Genomic DNA, 19823 nt, shown 5'->3' with positions numbered 1-19823 from the left:
CTGCTCATTGATCTGTCAATACCTAGCACAGTCAGACTAACCACACCCGAACTCGTACCCCAGCTGTAATTAAAAATGGAAGGAAAATACGCTACACCACAGATGGTCGGGGTAAATAAGGCGACAGCAAAGCCCAGTCGTTTAGCTCCACATCGTATTTGGTGCTGCGTGATTGGTGCTACAAGAGAATAGCTGCGAGATTAGGAGGGTTGAATATGTTGATACCTTCGCATACGAGTACACACAAACTCAATCATTGCTGTCAACATGAATCAATCACTACAAGACGCCTGGTGTACTATAACCCCTCGTTTTATATACCCAGCTTCTCAACAATCAACGTGCCTCTTGCGACCAAAGCTATATATAAGAATAAAAATACATCAATAGTCATTCATGCCCTGTCCTTCTTTGCTCCGGCTGCGTCTTGGTGGTGAAAATTATACATCTAAACGTTCTCATCCCGTCCCCATCTTGCCTTTACTTCCCCCCTTCCCAAGAGCCTATTCTTGATATAGTTTTTTTGCTGTACCGCGGAATTCAACCTTCAACCCCCCCGGCCGAGAGACCAAGTGTCCATTCTCCTAGCTTGGATACAATACGACGCCTTCATACTGCCTAGACTTGATATTCTCCAAGGTCTGGTGGAAGTGCTTCTTGCTAGTCTCTATCGAAGCCGAGTCCTGCTGGTTACCCGCCAAGTTGGAGTGAATCAACTCAATGAGCCCGTTTAGGTATTTGGTAGTTACCTGGAAAGGGGAAAATGTTAGTAAATTTTTCAGCAAATATCATCTGGCGACGGAGATGCATACCGATTCATTCTGTTGGTCAAAGTAGTAGACGTAGCGATCCAAAATCTCGACAAACAATTCGATGGAAGTCGCTGTTTCCATGCACGAATCGGCTACACGAAGAGCTCGCTGCAAGCACTCAAGCACTCGCTTACCGTCACGATAGAGCTATGAATCAGGACTTGTTAGCGGATGTTGCATTGCTCTCTTCTCCCTTCTCCCTTCTATTTGGATATCTTACCTCAGTCTCTTCTGTTTCGTTATTGACGGCGACGGGCGTCGCCCACCACAAATGACTTGCCAAGTAGACTGCTCGGCATTGATCTGGTTTCCGCAAAAGCTTGCTGCCGTGCTGGGCACACTTGGTGATGAGCGTGTCGTAATTCTCCTTGCCAAAGTTGCGAGTCTGGTGAAGTGAGCTGGCAATGACGCAAACGGCCTGGAACTGGGCTTTAGAATCCGAGATGGACTCTTCATAAGCAGTAAAGGCTTGCGCATAAAACTCATATGCCACCTCTTCAAACCCGGTCAGGTCTGCCGTCTGTCCTGCAGAGCAAAACAGACGCAGGGCCAACTCAGCCACCCCCGCGCCGTTTACGCGAGTGTACAGCGTGCTAATTGCAGAGTGGATAAACTTGTACAGAGCGTTGATTTGCGACTCCCAGTTGTCCTCAAAGTGCTCTCTAGATTTGAACTTCCTAGCCAGCTTGAGACAAGCCGTTATTAGCGGTGGTGTGGTCGTTCGGATGCGGTCATTGCCCTCTGAGAATGCTTTGCGGGTCAGCTGTAGGAGCTTGAACTGCGTGTCGTTGTCATCAGCCTGAAGCAGATGCACCATTCTTGCCAGCCACCCTTGCTCCTCTAAGGTCTCATCTGTCTCTACAGCTCGCCGCTGTGTGGCTCCGGCGTACCCTTGTGGCGCCTGCGTTCCCTCTTTGATAAGAACCGACAGCACATCGAGGACATGCTCCAATTGGTCCACCTTGGAAATCTTGATTTGGTCTTTCAAGAGGCCGCGGATGATGCCACCAGCAACGGCCCGGCGAGTAGGATATGACTGAGCTTGGAAAAGTGGCACGTATGTCGGAAGGGAAAGGGCGGTAAATATGGATACGTAGCGGTTGAGAGGTGCCTGCAGCAGCGCAAGGAGGCTCTGCTGGGCTTGAGCAGAATGGAGATCAGCATTGTTGATGTTCTCCTTGGTTTTTGTAGTGGCATAAGCCAAGATCTGGTCCACATAGTCCAGTCGGTCGGGGTAGTTGTTCAGCGCCAGGTTACAGAGCGATACCAGCAGCGCAATGGTGTCTTGAATAGGGAGGTGCTGGGCTTCAACGAGGTTTTTGACCTGTGTGAAGAAAACTTCGTAGAGAGGTACATCTTTAGCATCGCCAACCACTTCCCCTTCCTCTTCTCCTTCTTTCCCATTGACAGCCGTTGTCTCTGTTTCAGCAACTGAAGCGGCCGATTCATCTGCTACGGCGGTAGTATCCGCCTCGTCAGTTGCAGGCGGTGCTGCCGCTTCGCCCTCTTCTGGTAGCTGTTGGTCAGCTTCAGTGCTAGGCTTGCTATCGGTAGTAGCGGCATCCTCTGCAGGAGGCGGCTGTTCAGTGGCGGCTGGAGGAGTAACTTGTGGCTCGGCCTCTTTCTGGAGCTTCACCTTCTCCAGCAGATTGGCGAGGGCTTCAGCTTCGGCCTTTTCTTGATCAGGGCCCCTCTCCCGCCCGCCTTCACGTTCAGCATACTCTGAGAGACGGTCCATGAGGCCACTGACAATGGCTTTGACGTTGACGTGCGGGTTCAATCTTGAGACGGCGCCAAGGAATTGACCAAGCGTGTGTAGGTGGAATTCGTCGGGGAACACCTGTGTGATAACTTCGAGGAGATACTCCTGGGCCAGAACATCTCGGCATTGCACAACTTGTTCCAGCAGAGGTGCAAGAATGCCCGTCTTGTACGTTTCAAGATCCACCAGCTGGCTCAGTCGCACAATGTTGCTTCCCACCAGCAGCTGGAGCTCTTTTCTCTCACGAATCCTCTGCTCCCTCTCGCGGGAGTGGCCTTGGTGCTGTAGACGAACCCACAGTTTGTTCATCTCCACAAAGTTGGTCAGGATGAAATTGATCGAGTCGCTGAGGTTGCCTTCGGGGCCATCGCCGCTACCAGTCGGGAGGAAATCCCGGGCCTGGCCTGACATATAGTAACGCAGAAACAGTCCCCTGATGGGGTGCTGGACACCGCGGCTCATGTCCATCATATCCTTCATCAGCTCCTTGACCGGCGCATCAGGTATGGACATGTAGGCAGTTCCCACGGTGACCATGAGATACATCCTGGGGATGATGTTTCCGGCATATTGAACCAATTCGTAGAGATCGGCAAGGTGGTTGACGGGGTGGTTTTCTCGGAGGTGGACGGCCAGGAAGCGCAGGGCGTCGAAAATGGCCATGTAGAGCTCGTAGTACTGCTTGGGACCAAGGCTGCTTGTGCGGAGCTCAGAGACGAGCGTCGAGCTATAAAGCCAGGAGGCAAAGGTGAATGCGTTAGCCCCTCTCTCTCTCACATCTCTCAACGTGTTTGCGTTTCCCGCCTCCTTCTGTCTCCGCGACATATCGGCACCTACCAGCATTTCAGGGCATCCATGAGCTTTCCCGGCGTGTCGAGGCATTTCCGCATGAGCGACGTCTGCTGGCGCACTGCAACCAGGGCATCCTCCAGCAGCCGAGCCTGATCCTCCGGGGGGGCGGGCGTGGCCATTGTCGCGGCTTGTTGGCAGGCGGCGGGGTAGCTTGAGCTTGCAGGGACGATGAGGCCAGAAACAAAACAAGCCCTCAGTTAGGCATTGACGGGGTAGGGCGAAGCGATTGCGCCGGGTTGGTGATGTTGGAATAGCCTCGAGATAGTGAAGACAGGGCAAAAGGCCAGCGCAAAGTGGCTTGGCTGCCAGTGACGACAGCTTTGGTTACTATGGATATTGCGGACTGGAGCTGCCAGAGGAGCTAGTCGGTACTTTGGGACTCGTACCCAGGGTGAGCAGACAGCCACGTGATTTCAGTCTGTTTCTTGTACTGGGCCAAACATCCTGATTTCAGCAAAAACGATGAACTTTGGACTGCATCTTCTGTTTAAACATGCACTTAGAAACTCATTGGTTTTTAAAACGTCTCGATTCATACTGGTGCGCATTATTACCGACTTGAGACTTATCCCTTGATTTAGCTCTTCAAGACCGAGTTACATGGAACCCCCACTTTGGAGACCAGCAACGCTTACTGCAAACACGCCGAGACGCGACAAAGTTGGGCTTCGGAACTGATGAAATGTGAGAAAAATCACGGTACATCTTCATTTTACAAAGGAGCATCCGCGTGTGTCATCACCTAAGTTGTATGCTTATTCAGCCATGCTGTGCTTTGAGGGCAAAGAAGCCTTCTATCCAGTCTCCTATTCTCTCATCTAACATCTTACAAAAAAACAACGCTCTAGACAAAGACCCTGAAAAACGCCCGCTTCATACCAATAGATCCCCATTTCCCCTTTATTTCAATCTTTTTTTTTTTTTTTCTGTTGTTTCTTTTTTTTTTTTTTTACCATTTGACGACCTTCTGAGGGAAAAACTCGTCAATCAGCTCCATATAGTAGGGCTTGAGCTCCTCCACGCTGGGAACATCGTCACTTTTGCTGTACAAGTCGTATGGGTTAAAGGCCTGAACAGCCTTCATCATCTCCCAGTCCTTCTCAACCATAAACTCCCTATAGGCTCCCTCGCGGTGCCAGGGGTAGAATGAGTGGTAGCGGATCATGGCAAGCGCCTCATCCGGCAGAAGCGACTGATCACGAACGACATGGTAGAGATACTCGTCGTGGCCCCAGCTGAGCATCACGTTGTCCAGGCCACAGCCGGGCGAATAGATGCCATACTTGGTTGAGTAAATGGGATCCTTCGTGTCGGGGTTGTTGACAAAGGTGTCAGACAGGATGATTCGCTTGTCAAAGGCACAGCCAACGGGGAAAGTATCGCCAACGACATCCCATTGACCCTGTGTTTCGAGCTCGTCGAAGAAGAGCATGAGCTTGCCAAGGTCATGGATCAGACCTGTGACCTGCATCCATCGTGGCTTGCCATCACGGCGAATCGCCTCTGCAGACTGGAGCAAGTGCTCGATCTGAGACAGCGACGTGTCTGGGTCAGATTCGTCAACGAGGGTGTTGAGCTTCTCAATGGCCTCCCAGACGGTCATCTCTGGGCGCACCCGTGAAGCGCTCTTGAACCGACTGCGAGCAGCGAGGTTATAGGCGACAGTCTGCTTTTCGTGCTGCTCCTTGTAAAAGTTCTTGACTCTGTCGCACGCATCCTCGTACTGGCGGAAGTTTGCCTTGTCTTTGTTGGCGTCGAACTTGGACTCGGAATCGTACTTGATGCAGTTTACATCGTCGATTGCGTCGGAGACATTTTCCAGCTTCTGGCCAACGGAAAAGGTCTCACCGAGATCAACGATAGCGGTTGGTGCCATGGTGAAGGAAAATATGTAGGTGTCAAACGGTGTACTTGATGGGCAGAAGAACAAATGGTAAATAAGCGAATAAAGTGTCGTCCAGTACGCGTATGAATGGTAAAAATTGCAGTATATCAAAAACGATTGTTATATGTTATATGCCCAGTATTGCACTTGGGATACTTGGGATATTCCAGACGGTCTGCTGTATGTCTCTCAACAGTCGTCTCTTGGATGAAGAAAGCCAGCTCTGCTAGCTAGGACATCGCAGGCCTTAAGTATCCTTCGACGTCCCATGGTTGACTTTCCTATTTTACCGAATTGCCTTTTTACGTCATCTAACGAGATCCTCCACCCCCTCAAAAAAAAAAAATCATCGCCATGTGCTGCTCGTAGGTTGTACGATGGGTCAATGTCTAGACACAAAGCTGGGCCCCTGGTGGAACTTTCGGCGGCGAGATTTCCAGATTTGGGGTCAGCTGGGAGGCTAGCGCCGCCGACGATTTCCAAAGAAGGATATCCCCAGATCTTGTCCCAAATGCGCACGAATCTAAATCTTAGATGGCGGGCGCCATTGCTCGTTCAGGCAGATGAACACATCGACGTTGATCGTACCAGAGGGGGAAAACTCACACTGATGCTGAATCCATCAGTTCATCTCAGATCTACTTTCGAATCTAGCATCGCTTTTTAATCTCTTCTTTTTATCCGACCGAATCTCACCAATCAAAAGCCCCATATCTCCATCCTTTCCATATGTAGTAATTTACACTGGTGGAAGCGCTCCATTCTTGTGATATCACGTATCCGCACCATCTCCTCCTCACTGGACCTGGATTCCATCATACCTGCCTGCATCGGGTCCAAAGCAGCCTCCCCCGAGAAATGTCCCCGGCCTCTCAGAAGTTCGAGACCTTCTTCTCCTTTACATCTGAAATCGGTCACGAATCCCCCGTGGACCGCTGGTCGGCTGACTGCAAGATCCACATTTCCCGCCGGTGTCGCCTTGAATTGTCTCGAAGCTCGGATGCCTGTACGGTGTAATCCGGATGCCTGCTGAAAGTTGCACAGGCAGACTCAGCCAATGTCTTATCCTTGATGAGAATAAAATTTCTATCCATCATACGATTTAAAGACTTATTCAAGAATAGAGCCTGTGAACAATTTTCTCCTCTGGGCCTCCTTTTACTCAAAGACACAGCCCCCAGATAGATCCAGATATGGTAACAGTCGGCTTGCCTCGCCATTTTGAGACACGGACTGTCTTTAAAAGTATTAAGATTCGAAATCTAGTAGTAAGTCCTGATGATTACCATAGATTAGGGCATCCGATGTGGGCATCCGACATCTGCGGGGGCAATTCTGACCTCCTGCCGACATTCCCGCCATTTCCCCGAGGGAGACATGGCTCCAGTTATCGTTTATCATTTTCTAATGCTTCTAAATGCGGATGATCCATTTCCCTTGTGATTCGGCATCATACCACTCTCAAATCGCGCTGTGGCTGTATCATTCGAGCTAATCTTACAAATATTGATATCACCTTCACACAACACTAGATAGCATGAACATTTAGCCAAAAAAGAATTATAGTGACATATTAGTCTCTTTAGTCAAGTTGTAACCGCAAGTTTTTAATCAATTGTAATGTAGGGCTTATAATTAGAAATGATTCAGCGAGCTTTCCACGATATTGCACGGATACTACTATATACACTCTTCTATTAACAAGAAATGATACGATTTAATCTGAAAACCATGATACTGATTGCATCTTCTCAGACTTGGCTTTTATATCAAATAGGACGGGTGACCCAGAAATGCACACTCCCTAAATTGCATAGTTCATCTAGATAGGACAAGTGTACCTCATCTCAGCGCTTACTACGGTGTAGAAACAATGTGACTAGAATAAATTCAAACCCAATAGATGGTTTAGGCATAATTTCTACCCAGATTTGGTAATAACGGATGGTATTTGTACTCCAAGGATCTCAGCGAAGGACCTTGCGCTGATGAGTATTATTTTTAATATAAAGAGATATGAAGAGATCATGATCCTTTGTCGGGAGCATTATTTTGAAGTACGATGCAAGAGCTGACTTCACCAAATGATACAATTTTTAAAGGTTCAAATACTAAGTGAATTATACACATGATTAATTCACAAGCGTCACGCCTAGTTGTCTGAAGTTGTGTTAACTTCAAACGACTTTGGTTGTTATAAGCCGTGTCGACTATATTATAACTTGCTTTTATATTAATTAGGTTGTCCGAGGATTGCCTGATATCTGCCTTCTCCTACGGGCACAGTATCGAGACTTCAAAGCCTAGGATGTGACACTTAGTTGTCGAAATATTCTACAGGCTAAAAGGGCCAAGTTGGCTTCAGTAGGATTATGACTGGAGTATGGTCTGGACAATTATATACGGTTGAACTAGTAAAACCTCTGTATGGTAGATTCTTTTGTTATTTAATAGTAAGTATCTCGAGGTTTCCTTTGTTGCCAAAATCAGGCCGGGACATCGAGCAGCGTCGCTACCACAATCTTGGCATGCTTCTCGAGATCAAGCTGCTTCATGTTTGTGAGATCAACCACTTCTGGATTGAGACTTGTTATCCCCAGCTTGTCGAGATCTGTGCTCTCTGCCAGCTGGACGGGATCTATCGGATCTGGCCTTTCCCGGCCTATTAGCTGCCGGAGCTTGCTACCGATATCGACATCCGTATTAACCGTGATGTTAAAGCTGAACGGAACCTCATCCCTTCGGCGGAGCAGTACTGCCGTCCGTAAGAAGCTCGGTATTCCTTGCTTCAGCTTGGAATCTTCAGCCAACGTCCATACGGCGCTGTTATCCTTGCCCCAGCCAGTTTCCAAGAGGCGCTTGGAGCCCGTTAATGTAGTCGCGTGTTCCGTGCTCTGTACCTGCGTAGTCTCCCAGACGTAACCAAGCTCTCCGCCAACTCCCGTGAACTCTCCTTTAAGACTAGCTGTGAGCGATTGTTTGACGTCTTTTGTGGATACGGCCTTATTGATGGCGAATTTGCCTTGCGGCGCAATCGCAAAGACCTCGGGGCGGTTCCTATCATCGCCACTTTCGTCGTTAAAGACGAGCTTGATCTGGGCGCTGGTGAACCTATGCGAGCTGTTGGCTGCTATAAAGCTGAAATGGAAGATGAGCAGCGATGCCGCATCTTTATCTGGTGTAAAACTGCCATGCGTAACGTTGACTAGAGCAGCTCGTAAGACGAGCGCTTCACCACGATCGATAAGAACGCTGCGGGCAGTTTCTCCTGGTACATTTTTGGTGCGAAATCCTGAGTCGGGGTCTTCTTCAAGAAGCAAAATATCGACTGGGTCCATCTCCGGCCACGCGGTATAGAATGGAATAAAGGGAAAAAAGGTCCCGTTGCGGATGCCCGACAATGTTATTTAATGGCGATTATAGCACAGGTATCAATAAATGGCAACACACCATATATATATTGGTATTCACTCTGAAAATGCTGGCCGCAAATAATTTCACTCCTCCCCAGTCATCGAACCCAATCAAGGCAAACCACATTGACTTGCGTTAGGTGCCAACGCAGGCTTCTCGCAATGTGAGTATATAAGCCCCCCAGCGCCGGCCTATCAGTCGCTTTCAGCAATAAGATTTACAAATGTAAAATATGTAAAACTCATACGGAGATAGGGGGGTCGTATTCGATTGGCGCACTGACAATGCACAGCGGTAGCGGCGCGCGCACATTGGTTCAAAATGCTACCCTTGGTGTCCATAATCAATTGCAGCACTTGAAAGGCTGTTATCATCAATACATGTATGTATACATGTCTAGATATGTATATAACCATTCATTTTTATTTTCTACTTTGAGTTACGAAATACACCCTTATTCTTACTCGTATTGCTATATAATTCAGGGCCCATTCTAGAATGTCGGCTGAGAATGTCCACTTCCTGCGACTGTCAGTGATTTGGAATGAGAGAGTTTGGTGCTGCAGGCGAAAAGGATTGAAGGCTCATATATATCAAAGTACATAACAGAGAGGAGTGTTCCGCCTAATGCTGTGATAAGTCGTGAATCAATCCTAAGGCTAGTCACACAATGTCAAAGGAAACCTTGTGTGAGGCAAATGAATCGACAGTGAAGCAATCGGGCGACTTATTTTCCTGAACAACAGCCCTAAGGTTCACCGTCTAATGAATCCCTCCAGGAACGAGTAACTTATAGCTCATCCCGAATCTCTCCTAACTCCTCTTGGGTATTTTGCCTTTTTTCGTCAGCGATCTCTTTAGCAAGCTTCGTCCAAAACGAGCATGCGCTTTGCGAATTCTGATTATCGTTAGAAAGCTCAAAATATGAGTTTTCAAGTCCTCTCCACCACACTCGCATCACGTTCTGCATCTCATCGCCATTCCCGTGTGCAATCTGCCAATCCGGTATTCCTTGTTGCAACAGCTTATTCGGATCACCATAAATAACAAGTGACGCAAAGTATTGCCTCAAATGCAGAGAAACCTTGTCTTCAAGTCGTTCAGCATAGCTTTGGGCGAGAAAGCCTGGCATGCCGGCTTTTCTCAGTAATTGCTCGACTTGCTCGGCGTTGCTGGCGAAGAGCGGGATGACATCGCTCGCATGATACGCATATTGAGCAATAGGGTATCCATAACTCATTATATAGGACTCATTGGGATATGCATCGAAGAGATATCTGGTGTTGCAATTAAAGGACGCGTGCTGGATGATGGCAGCGAGGCATTTCTGATAGTCGCCCCCGAAGGTAAGTTTGCAGTCGTACTGTCTCTTGATAGCTCGTCTCTGAGGCTCAAGTCGCTGGCCGGGTAGAAACTCATCTAGAAAGGCGTCAAACTTTTCTTCGCTGTCTACGTGTTTGGGTGTAAAATGCGCAGACTCGTTCTCGCAGTGTGAGATGATGGCAGACTTGATACCGTTCCAATGCTTGCCTGTGCGAGCAAGTTAGCTCACAGCCGTATCCAGCCAGGGTTCCTGGTTTACCCTTCGAAAGCGTTACCGCAGGTATAGATTTGATCCACTTTCCATCTACTGAAGGACCGACTGGGAAGAGGCCCGTTTTCCTAACTTGTTCGAAGAGTTCTTGGTTGGCACTGATAAGGGTACTCAAATCAGTCGCTCTCAGACAGTCAATGTCGTACTCGGCTTTGCAGCCAGCAAGGTTAGAGAACTTTTTGTAAATACCGTCGAGACGACCATTTTGCGAATTATCCCATGCCCACTCAAATGCCGGACTCTGTACCACGAATGTGTTGAACAAAGGATCAACTTGACCGTCCTCCCGAATCAGATGGTGCAAGATCGATCCAGCGCCGGCTGACTCGCCCCAGACGCTGATTTGGCTTTTGTCTCCTTTGACTTTGCCAATATGTTCTTGAACCCACTGGAGCAGAAGAGCTTGATCATACAAGCCGGCATTGGGTTGCGCTACTTCTTCCATGTAAGAGCCAGCAAGCCATCCGAATGCGCCAACTCGGTAGTTGCCCACAACGAAAATGGCTTTGTAGCCAGAAGATTTGACGATGGCGTCGCCTTTATACAGTATTGTATCTTGATCTTTGGAGCCAAAGGCATATGCGCCTCCGTAGATCCATACAATGACCGGCAATGACTCTGCTTCGGCCTGAAACGCCGACACTGGTACATAAATGTCTAGAAATAGGCAATCTTCGCTTTGATCTGTTAATTCCAGTGTTCCCGCCGCTTCATTTGGGTCACCAAGACGATCTCTACCGCCTGGAGGATTGCGTAGTTTCGTGGTGTCAATTTGGATGCAAGTCGTTCCAGAAGTGATGTTTTGCAGAGAATCATCCTCCCAGTCCGGAAAAGAAGGGGCCGCGAAGCGAACGGGTTTAGATCCAAAACGAACATTCTTAAGGACATAAATCTGCGATGTGTCAATTGTCATGTTTAAAGTTACACTGCTGCCAGTCGAGAATAGGTTTCAGACCTTGGAGTCAACTTCGCTAACAGCAGCCCGCCAGGCTCCCCATGGCAGCTTCAGCTCTGGCGGCTCGACTTGCGCGACGACACCGGAAAGCAAAGCAAAAAGGCCTCTGAATAAAAATCTCATTCTCATTGAGTCTTAAGGGTGATCGTGAGTAAGCTCTATGCTTGATGGATCGTTCCTTGAGCCACCGTCCACAGGCGCAAGATCAATTCTTATGAAATCTGGGCTTCAATATAACATATGACGACTTCATATTCCTGACGCAGCCAACCTCTGCCCGGTTAACCGGACTATTGATTTGTCACTTTGAATCAGTTCACAATTTGTTCTGAGGATTCCATTTCGCGGAAGAGCCTGTAATCTTCCAATTGGACATCTGGTTACACTAGAGCAATATTGGTAATATAGGCCGAAACACTACATTATCAAGCTGTGTTTAAGATAGCTTCCGAACTGACATATGACGTCCAGATGTTATTACCAAGTCCACCGTAATCTACAAAGTGCCCAAAAGTATCATCCTGATTTGTCTTATATGCCAACGCGTTACCGATTTATGTTGGCACAATATGATGCAATTGCCCGAATCCTATGTCTGTACTTATCTCTTGTCGAGGGCCGGCAATTAGTCCCAATACGGTCTTTACAGATTGACTCAATGCATTTAAGGGATTCATTAACTCAATATATCCATTGCAGGACTAGCATCCATTTTCTTTCTATGATGATATCCGGTCGGACGGCATCATATCAACATAAAAAAGGTATGCATTGAATGGGGAAGATGTGATGTGATAATTCATCTCTTCCCTTACGGGGAAAATCATGCACAGAGCTATTGACAAAAGATATTGTTGCTAATTACCACTGACGATATAGTGAGAGTTGCCTAGCTATCTAATTTACAAATAGACTTACCAGTGATCACAGCCGTAGACTTATAAGCGCCTACCATTGACTCGGAGGTGTCAACGGAGAGAGCGAGCATGAACCAAGTAGATTCGGTAACCAAATTTATTAGCTGAATATAGAAAATGCACTAACTAGGCTTCTATCATATATTGCTGAACGGGGATCCAATTGAACTGACGACGTCGTGTTCGCTTCAATCCCCGACTCACTTACATGCTAGCCATTTTGCCTTAGCGGCGGCTGTCCGACATGGTAACTAGAATATGGACGTAATCTTCTCAAAAAGAAAAGATTTTTGCGTCTCCCTGGTAACTGCCGTCGAAAGAGATCTTTAAATCGTAGTGAACCCAGACCTCATTGCCGTTTTTAAGGTAAAGCCGGATTTCACCCTTAGCAACGAACAGGTCAATCTTGAGACCGACACCATCCTTTAAGTTTCCAAAAATATTGCCAACAGTGATACCGGCGACGCTAACAGTGACACCAATTTCGAAAGTATCAGTGTCGATGTACCCAGTGATCTATCCATGTCCGTTCAGCATTACCTCTATAGTATCGCGGTCTGGTAATGTCTTTTTCCTACCTTGATCGGGCCGAAAGACCAGTCGATGCTAGGACGACCGCGCCCAGGTGGAAGAGAGCGGCCAACACCCTCTTGAGTCGCAACCCAGTAGATGTCCCCCTCCTCGGGGCCCTGAAGGCTGACAATGGCACCTGGTAGTTCTTGTCAGAACGTCATGCATTGTCAAACTCAGCAAATAAACTCACCAACGTTGGTCTCTTGGATCTCAGACATTACGTCGTGTTGATGTAATCGAATAGATTATAGATGAAAGATTTGCGTCGCTGCGTTGCTTGGTGAGGTGAATGCTGTTGATCAGTGAAAGCTGACGATAAAAAACTTGGATCAGAGAGAACAGTTAAATTCTTTTATACTTCAAGTTCCATATACTGTCGAATCATTGTCTTTTATATCCACAATATCACGTCTTCAAATGTGAATCGCCTGTGGCCAGGATAGATCATCATATGGTCCTCGGGCCAATGCAACGAAGCGAGGCCAGTTAGGCTTTGTCCATAATGGATGTCAAACTGATAATGTAAATCTATTACAAAATCATGTCAGAGATGACCTAAATTAACAGCAAAGAGACTCTTCAAGAGTGAGACGTTGGGCTTTACGTAGAACAACTAATGACTACAACGTTCAACCACATTGGAGCGCAAAGGTGCTGAGTAATAGATTCCCAACAGGCAAACTATTAGTAACGAGAAAGAAGCATCGCTACAGCTAGAGCCTGCGAACGTCAGTCTCTTCATCTTTACAACAAATTGTATCAAATGCAATCAATTGTGCAGCAATAATGATGGCGAATTCTCGTTTTTATCAGCGTTCCTCTATTTGCAGCTGTTATTTGCGTGGGGGTTTCCAGTTAAATTTTACTGGAACCTTAGCCTGCGACTTTGAAGGAGTGCGCTACGAACACTTGGCTTGTCAAGTTGGTTATTACCTTTACTTGCTAGGTACATGTATTTACCACCATATGATCTCGCTGAGCGGATGTATTAGCTAGGCCGATATATTCTTATTCTGTAAATCAATACTATAGCATCATGTGTAATCATGGGGATCTTAATTTATTCTGAAGAATGTTGCTCATGCGTAAATACCTGTAAGATCAAGCAGTTTCTCTGAACTGTTCTGGTAGCATTATACCAAATAGTATAAATTATGTCTACATGATTGGATATAAATTTGGTGATGCCTCCTTGTAAAATTCAGTTTATTCAGTCAATCAGTCAATCAGTCAATCAGCCAGTCAGTTAATTAAGCAATCTTGTCATACCTTTTTGAACACTCTACAACACGCTGTGTCAGCTCTTTCATAATGGAGACCGAAAACCGTGAACAATGGGCTGTTCTCGTTGGGATCGACCAATACCCCCCCGGTGTAATTAACCTATCCGGCTGCGTCCAGGATGTAGTTGATGTCTCCGAGCGTCTCAGGACTGATCTCAATATCCCTGCCGAGAACATTGAAGTTTTCACCGCCGCTCAAGGAAGGAAGCTTGACTATTCGTCATCAGACGCCCCTACCAAGAAAAACTTTCTTGCGGCGCTGGATAAGCTTACGGAAAAGAAAGCCGGTGGTTTCGTTTACATCCACTACTCAGGTCATGGCGATAGAAGTCTTACAAAATACGAAGATCGCAAAGGATCGGGCCAACATGATGAATGCATCTGCACTTGGGAAGAAGATATCACAGACGTCGAGCTAGGCGATGCTCTGGATAGTTTAGCCGAGAAACATACAGTTTTCGTCACGCTGGATAGTTGTCATTCGGGGGGTGCAGACCGCGACAAAGAACAAGAAGCGGATCCTGATGTCAAGTTCCGTTGCAGGAGCTATATCCCTCTTCAAGTCTCGAACCTTTCGGATTCAACTACTCATGGCGATGCAAGATCTGATCAAGTCTCGGATCCTTCAGGCTTGTCTACTCTTGGTAATGGTGGTTATCGAAACGCTACTCCCTCAAACAACAGTGCGCTTTACAGTCCTCGCAAATACAATCTCCTTGCGGGCTGTCAGCCAAATCAGAACGCTGCAGAGTGGCCTTACAGGAAGAAAGTGGATAACAAGTGGCAAAACTTGAGGTGCGGTGCAATGACCTACCACTTCTTGAAGTCTCTGGATAGCCTCAGATCATCGGGTGAACCCGTGACCTACAAGCAACTGAGCGAGGAAATACAAACCCTATTCCGGGACACCCCCTACAGCACTACGCAAATCCCCATGCTTTTGGGTGATACAGATCGCTTCCTATTCGCTACTGAAACCATGCAGATTAAAGCACGAGCTCTGACCGCAAATGTTATTGCAACCGACAAAGACTTAGTGACAGTGACATTGAATAAGGGAATTGCAAACCAGATAACCGTCGGAGATAAATTCCTGCTGTATCCTCCTTCTCAGGTCTACCTAGGACTCATTCTTGCAGACGATGCAACCGGCATAGAGGCCGAAGTTAGTTCAGCTAATATGTTCACCTCAAATCTTGTGCTCAGCGGAGATAATGCCAAACGTTTGCCCGATATTGTGTTAGGGTGGTTTGCAAGACTGTCAAAGCGATCCCACGCCAAACTAGTCTATGTACGATTTCCACCAGGGGAAGATAAACCTGCCTACGAGCGAATTCGCACTGGCTGGCAGCATAATGTCAATCCTTCGGCGCCATACAATTTGGTTTTCGATCCTCCCGCCAATGCTCCCACTTCCGACTTCGACGTCAGTGTCGACGAGAAGGCAGAATTTCGGGTGCAGGATCGCGACGGAAACACCCTCGATGGCCTCCCTTTAATACCCGTAGAGGGAGAAAGAAATGTGAATCAGCTCACGTGCTTGCTCAATCATCTCTGCTTATACCAAATACTGTTGGACGTTAAACATTCCTCTGATTCGAGGCCAAAGTACGACTTCACAATTGAGCGCTTGGCTAGCACGTCACAGGACGACAATTCTCAACATTCCTCTGATTCGAGGCCAAAGTACGACTTCACAATTGAGCGCTTGGCTAGCACGTCACAGGACGACAATTCTCTTGGAGACTTGAGAATAGTCTTCAAGAACAATAGCAATATAGGTCTGTACGTAACAATCTTGAATCTCGGGCCCGCCTATGGCATCCAGGAGGTTTTTCCAAATGATTTTGCAAGCAGCTCAGAGCTTCCTTCGCGTGAGGCAATTCCAAAAGATGTTATCGTTAGTATTACAATCCCGGACATTCTCAAACCATTCAAAAGCCAGCCTGGTTTTCAGATGAGGGATACTTTCAAAGCTTTCATAACAACTGAGCCAATTGACTTGTCTAATTACATGCTGGATGATTTCGAACAAGATCCTGCCAAATTAGAAGGCCCATCTCGTGCTACTATCAAGCGGCCGGTATTCGATGGATTGGTTGTCGAAGAATTACATGTTGTCACGCAACTTAAAGACGACAATACTTATAGCGTGGTAGTGGAATAACTAGGTATAGACTGCAGATATAACGATACGGCTCTTATAGTCGTTATTATAGGTCTCTAAACTACTGAGTCGGCGATGCTGGATAGCATCGGGCCGGCTAGCTACATATTCAAACCAGATTGTTGAACTATTAAAATGATTCCATAGTCCTAACTAAAATTATTGAGTGAAAGTATAATCCAGTACAAGATTTGCTAAATATTAAACCAAATGATTTCAAACTCGGAGTTAAGTTGACATAGAGCACTACTAAAATCCATATAAACTCTTATTCATCAAGCAAAGCTGCGAAGCAGCTTTGGAAGTTCGGAGTTGAGTGAAGTGTCAGTACCTAGGCATACAGGGGTTGGTCCGGTTACTGTGCATAAGTAGGAGGTCTACAGAGTACTCCCGGCACGTAACAGTAATAAGCTTGGGTGAGGTGATGTATATTTCATCTGTTGACTAAATTCACGTAATGTGTACTTCTGGATGAAACATGGCTCAGTAAAAGATGGTGATGGTATTCATGCAATCTTCTGCTTATCACTGCAACCACAAACTCCGCGCCCAAGGCTCTCAGCCATCGATTGTACTAGTTTCTCATTGAAGTCTTGGTGCAGTTCGCGAAGCCAATCGTTATATTTGAATTGGCAGGGGTTTTTATAACCCCATGAATCAAGGAAGCTAGTACCAATAGCACAAAGCACCTGAGTTAGGACATCATTTAAGTGGAAGATCTTCTCGAAGTCCTTGAATTCCCTTTTTGTCGCTGAGTTTTGGTATTGGCTCTCGGGATCTCGAATACCGCAGTCGTCATCTCTTTGGAGTGGTATAAATGGGAGGAGCCCTCGGTGAGAACCGCATATCATGTGGAGAATGTCACCGCGATACTTAAGTTTGCTATAGCGGCTCCTCGGGCTCTCGCCTGCGTACTGGGTGACGGCAGCTGATGAGACTCGTATAGATGTCGGCCCCTTAGTGAGTTCCACGGCTTCTGAAAAGTGCCAGGTTAAAAGACGTCGGAGGAGATTAGACTGCTGAGTAGCCCCAGTGCAAATATTTACACCTTTCTCTAAAGCCATCTTCTGAATATTACCGGTAAGGGTTCTGTCAATAAGGGCCGCACGGATGTTGGCAAATTGGCTATTATTATTAGACTGATGTAGCCTCCATACTTGTGAAATAGCACTATGGCCTCTCATAGCCATTGCCAGGCGAACGATCTTGGAACATGGGAGGTCTCCCTCTTGAAAGATAGGTATAAGGCAACTAGCTGGCGGGGCTTGCAGTCTCTTTATAACAGCAGCGCGACGAGCGTTCTCATCGTGCTCAGTGTGTTCACAGACTGAATCTACTGTTTTAGGCTGCTGGCGGCGCTTTCGTATGTGGCCCAGTTCTGGCTGAGTACTTGATCGTTTGCAAGATCTTCTCGTGGCCGCTTGGTCAGAATCAGAGCAGAGATTAGGCACGAGACCAACCAAGGGGTACAAGTCGCAGTTCTCGCATAGCGTGGTTGGCTGCCCGGCTATCATTTCGCCCGGCAGAAGAAAATTAACCGCAATTGCCAGGCTGGTGGTCATGTTAATCACATAGTGATATTGATTCGGAGAGGTAACTACCATATCCCCCGGGCCAGCGCATATAAGGTTGAATTCAATGTTGGCCTCTTTAAGCATTGACGGTGGAAGAATAAGGTTCAAATGCCTTAGCCATTGATCACTGTGGCCTGCATCTTCGCCCCAAAAGCGCCTCACCCACTCCTCAAATCTCTTTGTGTCTTGAGTGCTGATAATAAGCCATAATCTATAGCCGTATATAACAACTTCCATAGATCTAAGATCACAGTCTTCCTTGTGAAAGGCTGTGCCGGCAAACTTGCCCCCTAGATACCAGTACGGACTGGTGATGCCCTTAATATCACCAGGCAGCTGAGACCTCAGGCCTTCCCCAGCATAAACAAAGTCGTTCCAGTTTGAATTAAGAGGAGGCCCTACGAGATAGGGCACTAATTCTTGAGGGGCATATAATGCTAATGATTCAAGGAAGAGAGTGTAGGTTTCGTCGGCCGGTCGCTTATCTGCGACTTCGCTAGGAGCTGGAAGTTGGAATTCAGGGATCTCGTCAGCCATAAGCAATTTTGTAAAGTTACTGTAACGTCTTAACCTAATATTAGGTAGTATAGGGTAAGTTCCTAAGGTAATAAGCTAAGGTTAATTAGTTTATATTAGCAAAGAGGATAGGAAGTAACTTTAAGTAAGTGTAATTATAAAGTAAATAAAATATAATAAAAATTTAGTTTATATTTAATCTTAATACTTTATTAACGACTAACTATTTAAGTTACCTAAAGAGCGTAGAGAATTAAATCTTATATATTTAGTTATTCCTAGTAGTTTACTTTACGAAGTTTTATTATACCTAGTAAGCCTATAACCTTAGGGTTAAGGCTTACACACTATAGTATACGTACCTAAGTAAGCCTATAAAGTTCGCTTATAATTAGCTATTTTTTCTATAGTATTCCCAAAAGGTACATACTTTAGATTAGGTTGTAATATAATACCTCCTTTCTATTAGTTTTATCCTTAAGGCCAGGTATATAAGTTAGGCTATCCCCTTCTCTTTAAGGGGTAGATCCTTTTTTTATTTATAAAATACCTCGTAGTATTACTAAGTAACCGTTATCCATTAAGAAAAAGTCAATAAAAAATCAAAAAGCAGTAGTATTAGTAATTAAGACTATTAATATTATTATTATACCTTATTCCTATTATAAGGCAAAAGGTTTACCTTATAAAATAGCAAAGGGGTATAATAGGTATAAGGAGTATATACGTCGTAGGCGTTCTTGCAATAGAAATAGGATTTCCTTAGCAGTAGGTAAGTAAGTTTTTGTTTTTAATATAGGGTTTTTATAGTTAATAGTAATTAACGTAATAATTAACTATTAAAAAGGAACGTTTAAATACTAAAGAGTATAAAACTAAATAGGAGTTATTTTAATAATAATAGTAGATAATATTATTAACTTAATAAATAAATAAAAGGTTTTTACGGTTAACTTAATTATAGAAGTAGTAAAAGTAAATTAACGTTTATAGTAAGTAAATACTTCGTTATAGTACTTATTCTTTTAATAAGCTAGACGAGGCGGAAAAGGCAGAAGCAGAAGTAGTAATTAATATTTAAGTAGCAGGGGCAGTAGATATTATTAATTAAAGTACCGTTTTTAATAATATTTTCCTAAATCCTTCTAAGGTTACTGTTAATCCTTCCTCTTCCTAAACCTTTAGTTTAAAGTATAAAGGTTTAAATCTTCTTATAGTATAAGAAGAAATTCCCATATCCTTTTCTTAAGTTAGTTCTTTATTTATTAAGTAGCTAGTGTTAGGAGTTTTAAATATAATCCTAAGTTTTTCTAAAAGTCTTAAATTAGTTTTATTATATTAAAGCTTTCGATAGGTTCCTAGGTATTATAGATTAGGTTATACCCTTTTTATTTAACCTAGTATTTAATCTTATTATTTTCCTTTAGGTTCCTTTATACTACTAAGACTTTTTTAACTTCCTATTCTTCCTTATCTTTAATAATAATAATTTTATTTAGGATAAGCCTTTCTATTGCTT

The 19823-nt window shown here is 45.5% G+C and overlaps 7 protein-coding genes across 7 annotated transcripts; 1 reads left to right on the top strand and 6 right to left on the bottom strand.

The window, feature by feature from the left end:
- Window positions 1-258: 258 nt before the first annotated feature.
- Window positions 259-3761, bottom strand: V8C40DRAFT_234577 (retromer subunit VPS35). Its single transcript, XM_083213660.1, has 4 exons — window positions 3412-3761; window positions 1033-3301; window positions 813-959; window positions 259-749 (listed from the first exon to the last, which is right to left on the bottom strand). Exons 1-4 carry the CDS (start codon window positions 3543-3545, stop codon window positions 585-587), a joined length of 2715 nt encoding a protein of 904 aa, XP_083076641.1. The 5' UTR covers window positions 3546-3761; the 3' UTR covers window positions 259-584.
- Window positions 3762-4196: 435 nt separating this feature from the next.
- Window positions 4197-5683, bottom strand: V8C40DRAFT_234574 (inositol oxygenase). The gene has a single exon (XM_083213659.1). The coding sequence runs from the start codon at window positions 5300-5302 to the stop codon at window positions 4376-4378; it is 927 nt and encodes a 308-aa protein (XP_083076640.1). The 5' UTR covers window positions 5303-5683; the 3' UTR covers window positions 4197-4375.
- A 2058-nt stretch (window positions 5684-7741) lies between these two features.
- Window positions 7742-8846, bottom strand: V8C40DRAFT_234573 (uncharacterized protein). Its single transcript, XM_083213658.1, has one exon. The coding sequence runs from the start codon at window positions 8647-8649 to the stop codon at window positions 7798-7800; it is 852 nt and encodes a 283-aa protein (XP_083076639.1). The 5' UTR covers window positions 8650-8846; the 3' UTR covers window positions 7742-7797.
- A 669-nt stretch (window positions 8847-9515) lies between these two features.
- Window positions 9516-11403, bottom strand: V8C40DRAFT_272804 (carboxylesterase family protein; the record flags this gene model as incomplete). The annotated part of the gene is made up of 3 exons (XM_083220397.1): window positions 9516-10255; window positions 10308-11211; window positions 11275-11403. 3 exons carry the CDS (start codon window positions 11401-11403, stop codon window positions 9516-9518), a joined length of 1773 nt encoding a protein of 590 aa, XP_083076638.1.
- Window positions 11404-12464: 1061 nt separating this feature from the next.
- V8C40DRAFT_284188 (uncharacterized protein) lies at window positions 12465-12982 on the bottom strand (the record flags this gene model as incomplete). The annotated part of the gene is made up of 3 exons (XM_083222119.1): window positions 12465-12707; window positions 12770-12900; window positions 12955-12982. 3 exons carry the CDS (start codon window positions 12980-12982, stop codon window positions 12465-12467), a joined length of 402 nt encoding a protein of 133 aa, XP_083076637.1.
- Window positions 12983-14075: 1093 nt separating this feature from the next.
- V8C40DRAFT_272803 (caspase domain-containing protein) lies at window positions 14076-16214 on the top strand (the record flags this gene model as incomplete). The annotated part of the gene is made up of 2 exons (XM_083220396.1): window positions 14076-15655; window positions 15728-16214. The coding sequence occupies 2 exons, from the start codon at window positions 14076-14078 to the stop codon at window positions 16212-16214; spliced, it is 2067 nt and encodes a 688-aa protein (XP_083076636.1).
- Window positions 16215-16720: 506 nt separating this feature from the next.
- Window positions 16721-18325, bottom strand: V8C40DRAFT_284187 (uncharacterized protein; the record flags this gene model as incomplete). Its single annotated transcript, XM_083222118.1, has 1 exon — window positions 16721-18325. One exon carries the CDS (start codon window positions 18323-18325, stop codon window positions 16721-16723), a length of 1605 nt encoding a protein of 534 aa, XP_083076635.1.
- Window positions 18326-19823: the final 1498 nt, after the last annotated feature.

Source organism: Trichoderma camerunense (assembly GCF_050948025.1).
Source record: "Trichoderma camerunense strain CBS 138272 chromosome Unknown V8C40scaffold_3, whole genome shotgun sequence".
Lineage (NCBI taxonomy): Eukaryota > Fungi > Ascomycota > Sordariomycetes > Hypocreales > Hypocreaceae > Trichoderma > Trichoderma camerunense.
This window is presented reverse-complemented; position numbering and strand designations above follow the sequence as displayed.

Coding starts and splice junctions, on each gene's coding strand:
- V8C40DRAFT_234577 (XM_083213660.1), bottom strand. CDS start 3,545: ATGGCCACGCCCGCCCCCCCGGAGGATCAGGCTCGGCTGCTGGAGGAT. Junction 960..1,032: donor ACGAAACAGAAGAGACTGAG/GTAAGATATCCA, acceptor CCTGATTCATAG/CTCTATCGTGACGGTAAGCG. Junction 750..812: donor TTGACCAACAGAATGAATCG/GTATGCATCTCC, acceptor TCCCCTTTCCAG/GTAACTACCAAATACCTAAA.
- V8C40DRAFT_234574 (XM_083213659.1), bottom strand. CDS start 5,302: ATGGCACCAACCGCTATCGTTGATCTCGGTGAGACCTTTTCCGTTGGC.
- V8C40DRAFT_234573 (XM_083213658.1), bottom strand. CDS start 8,649: ATGGACCCAGTCGATATTTTGCTTCTTGAAGAAGACCCCGACTCAGGA.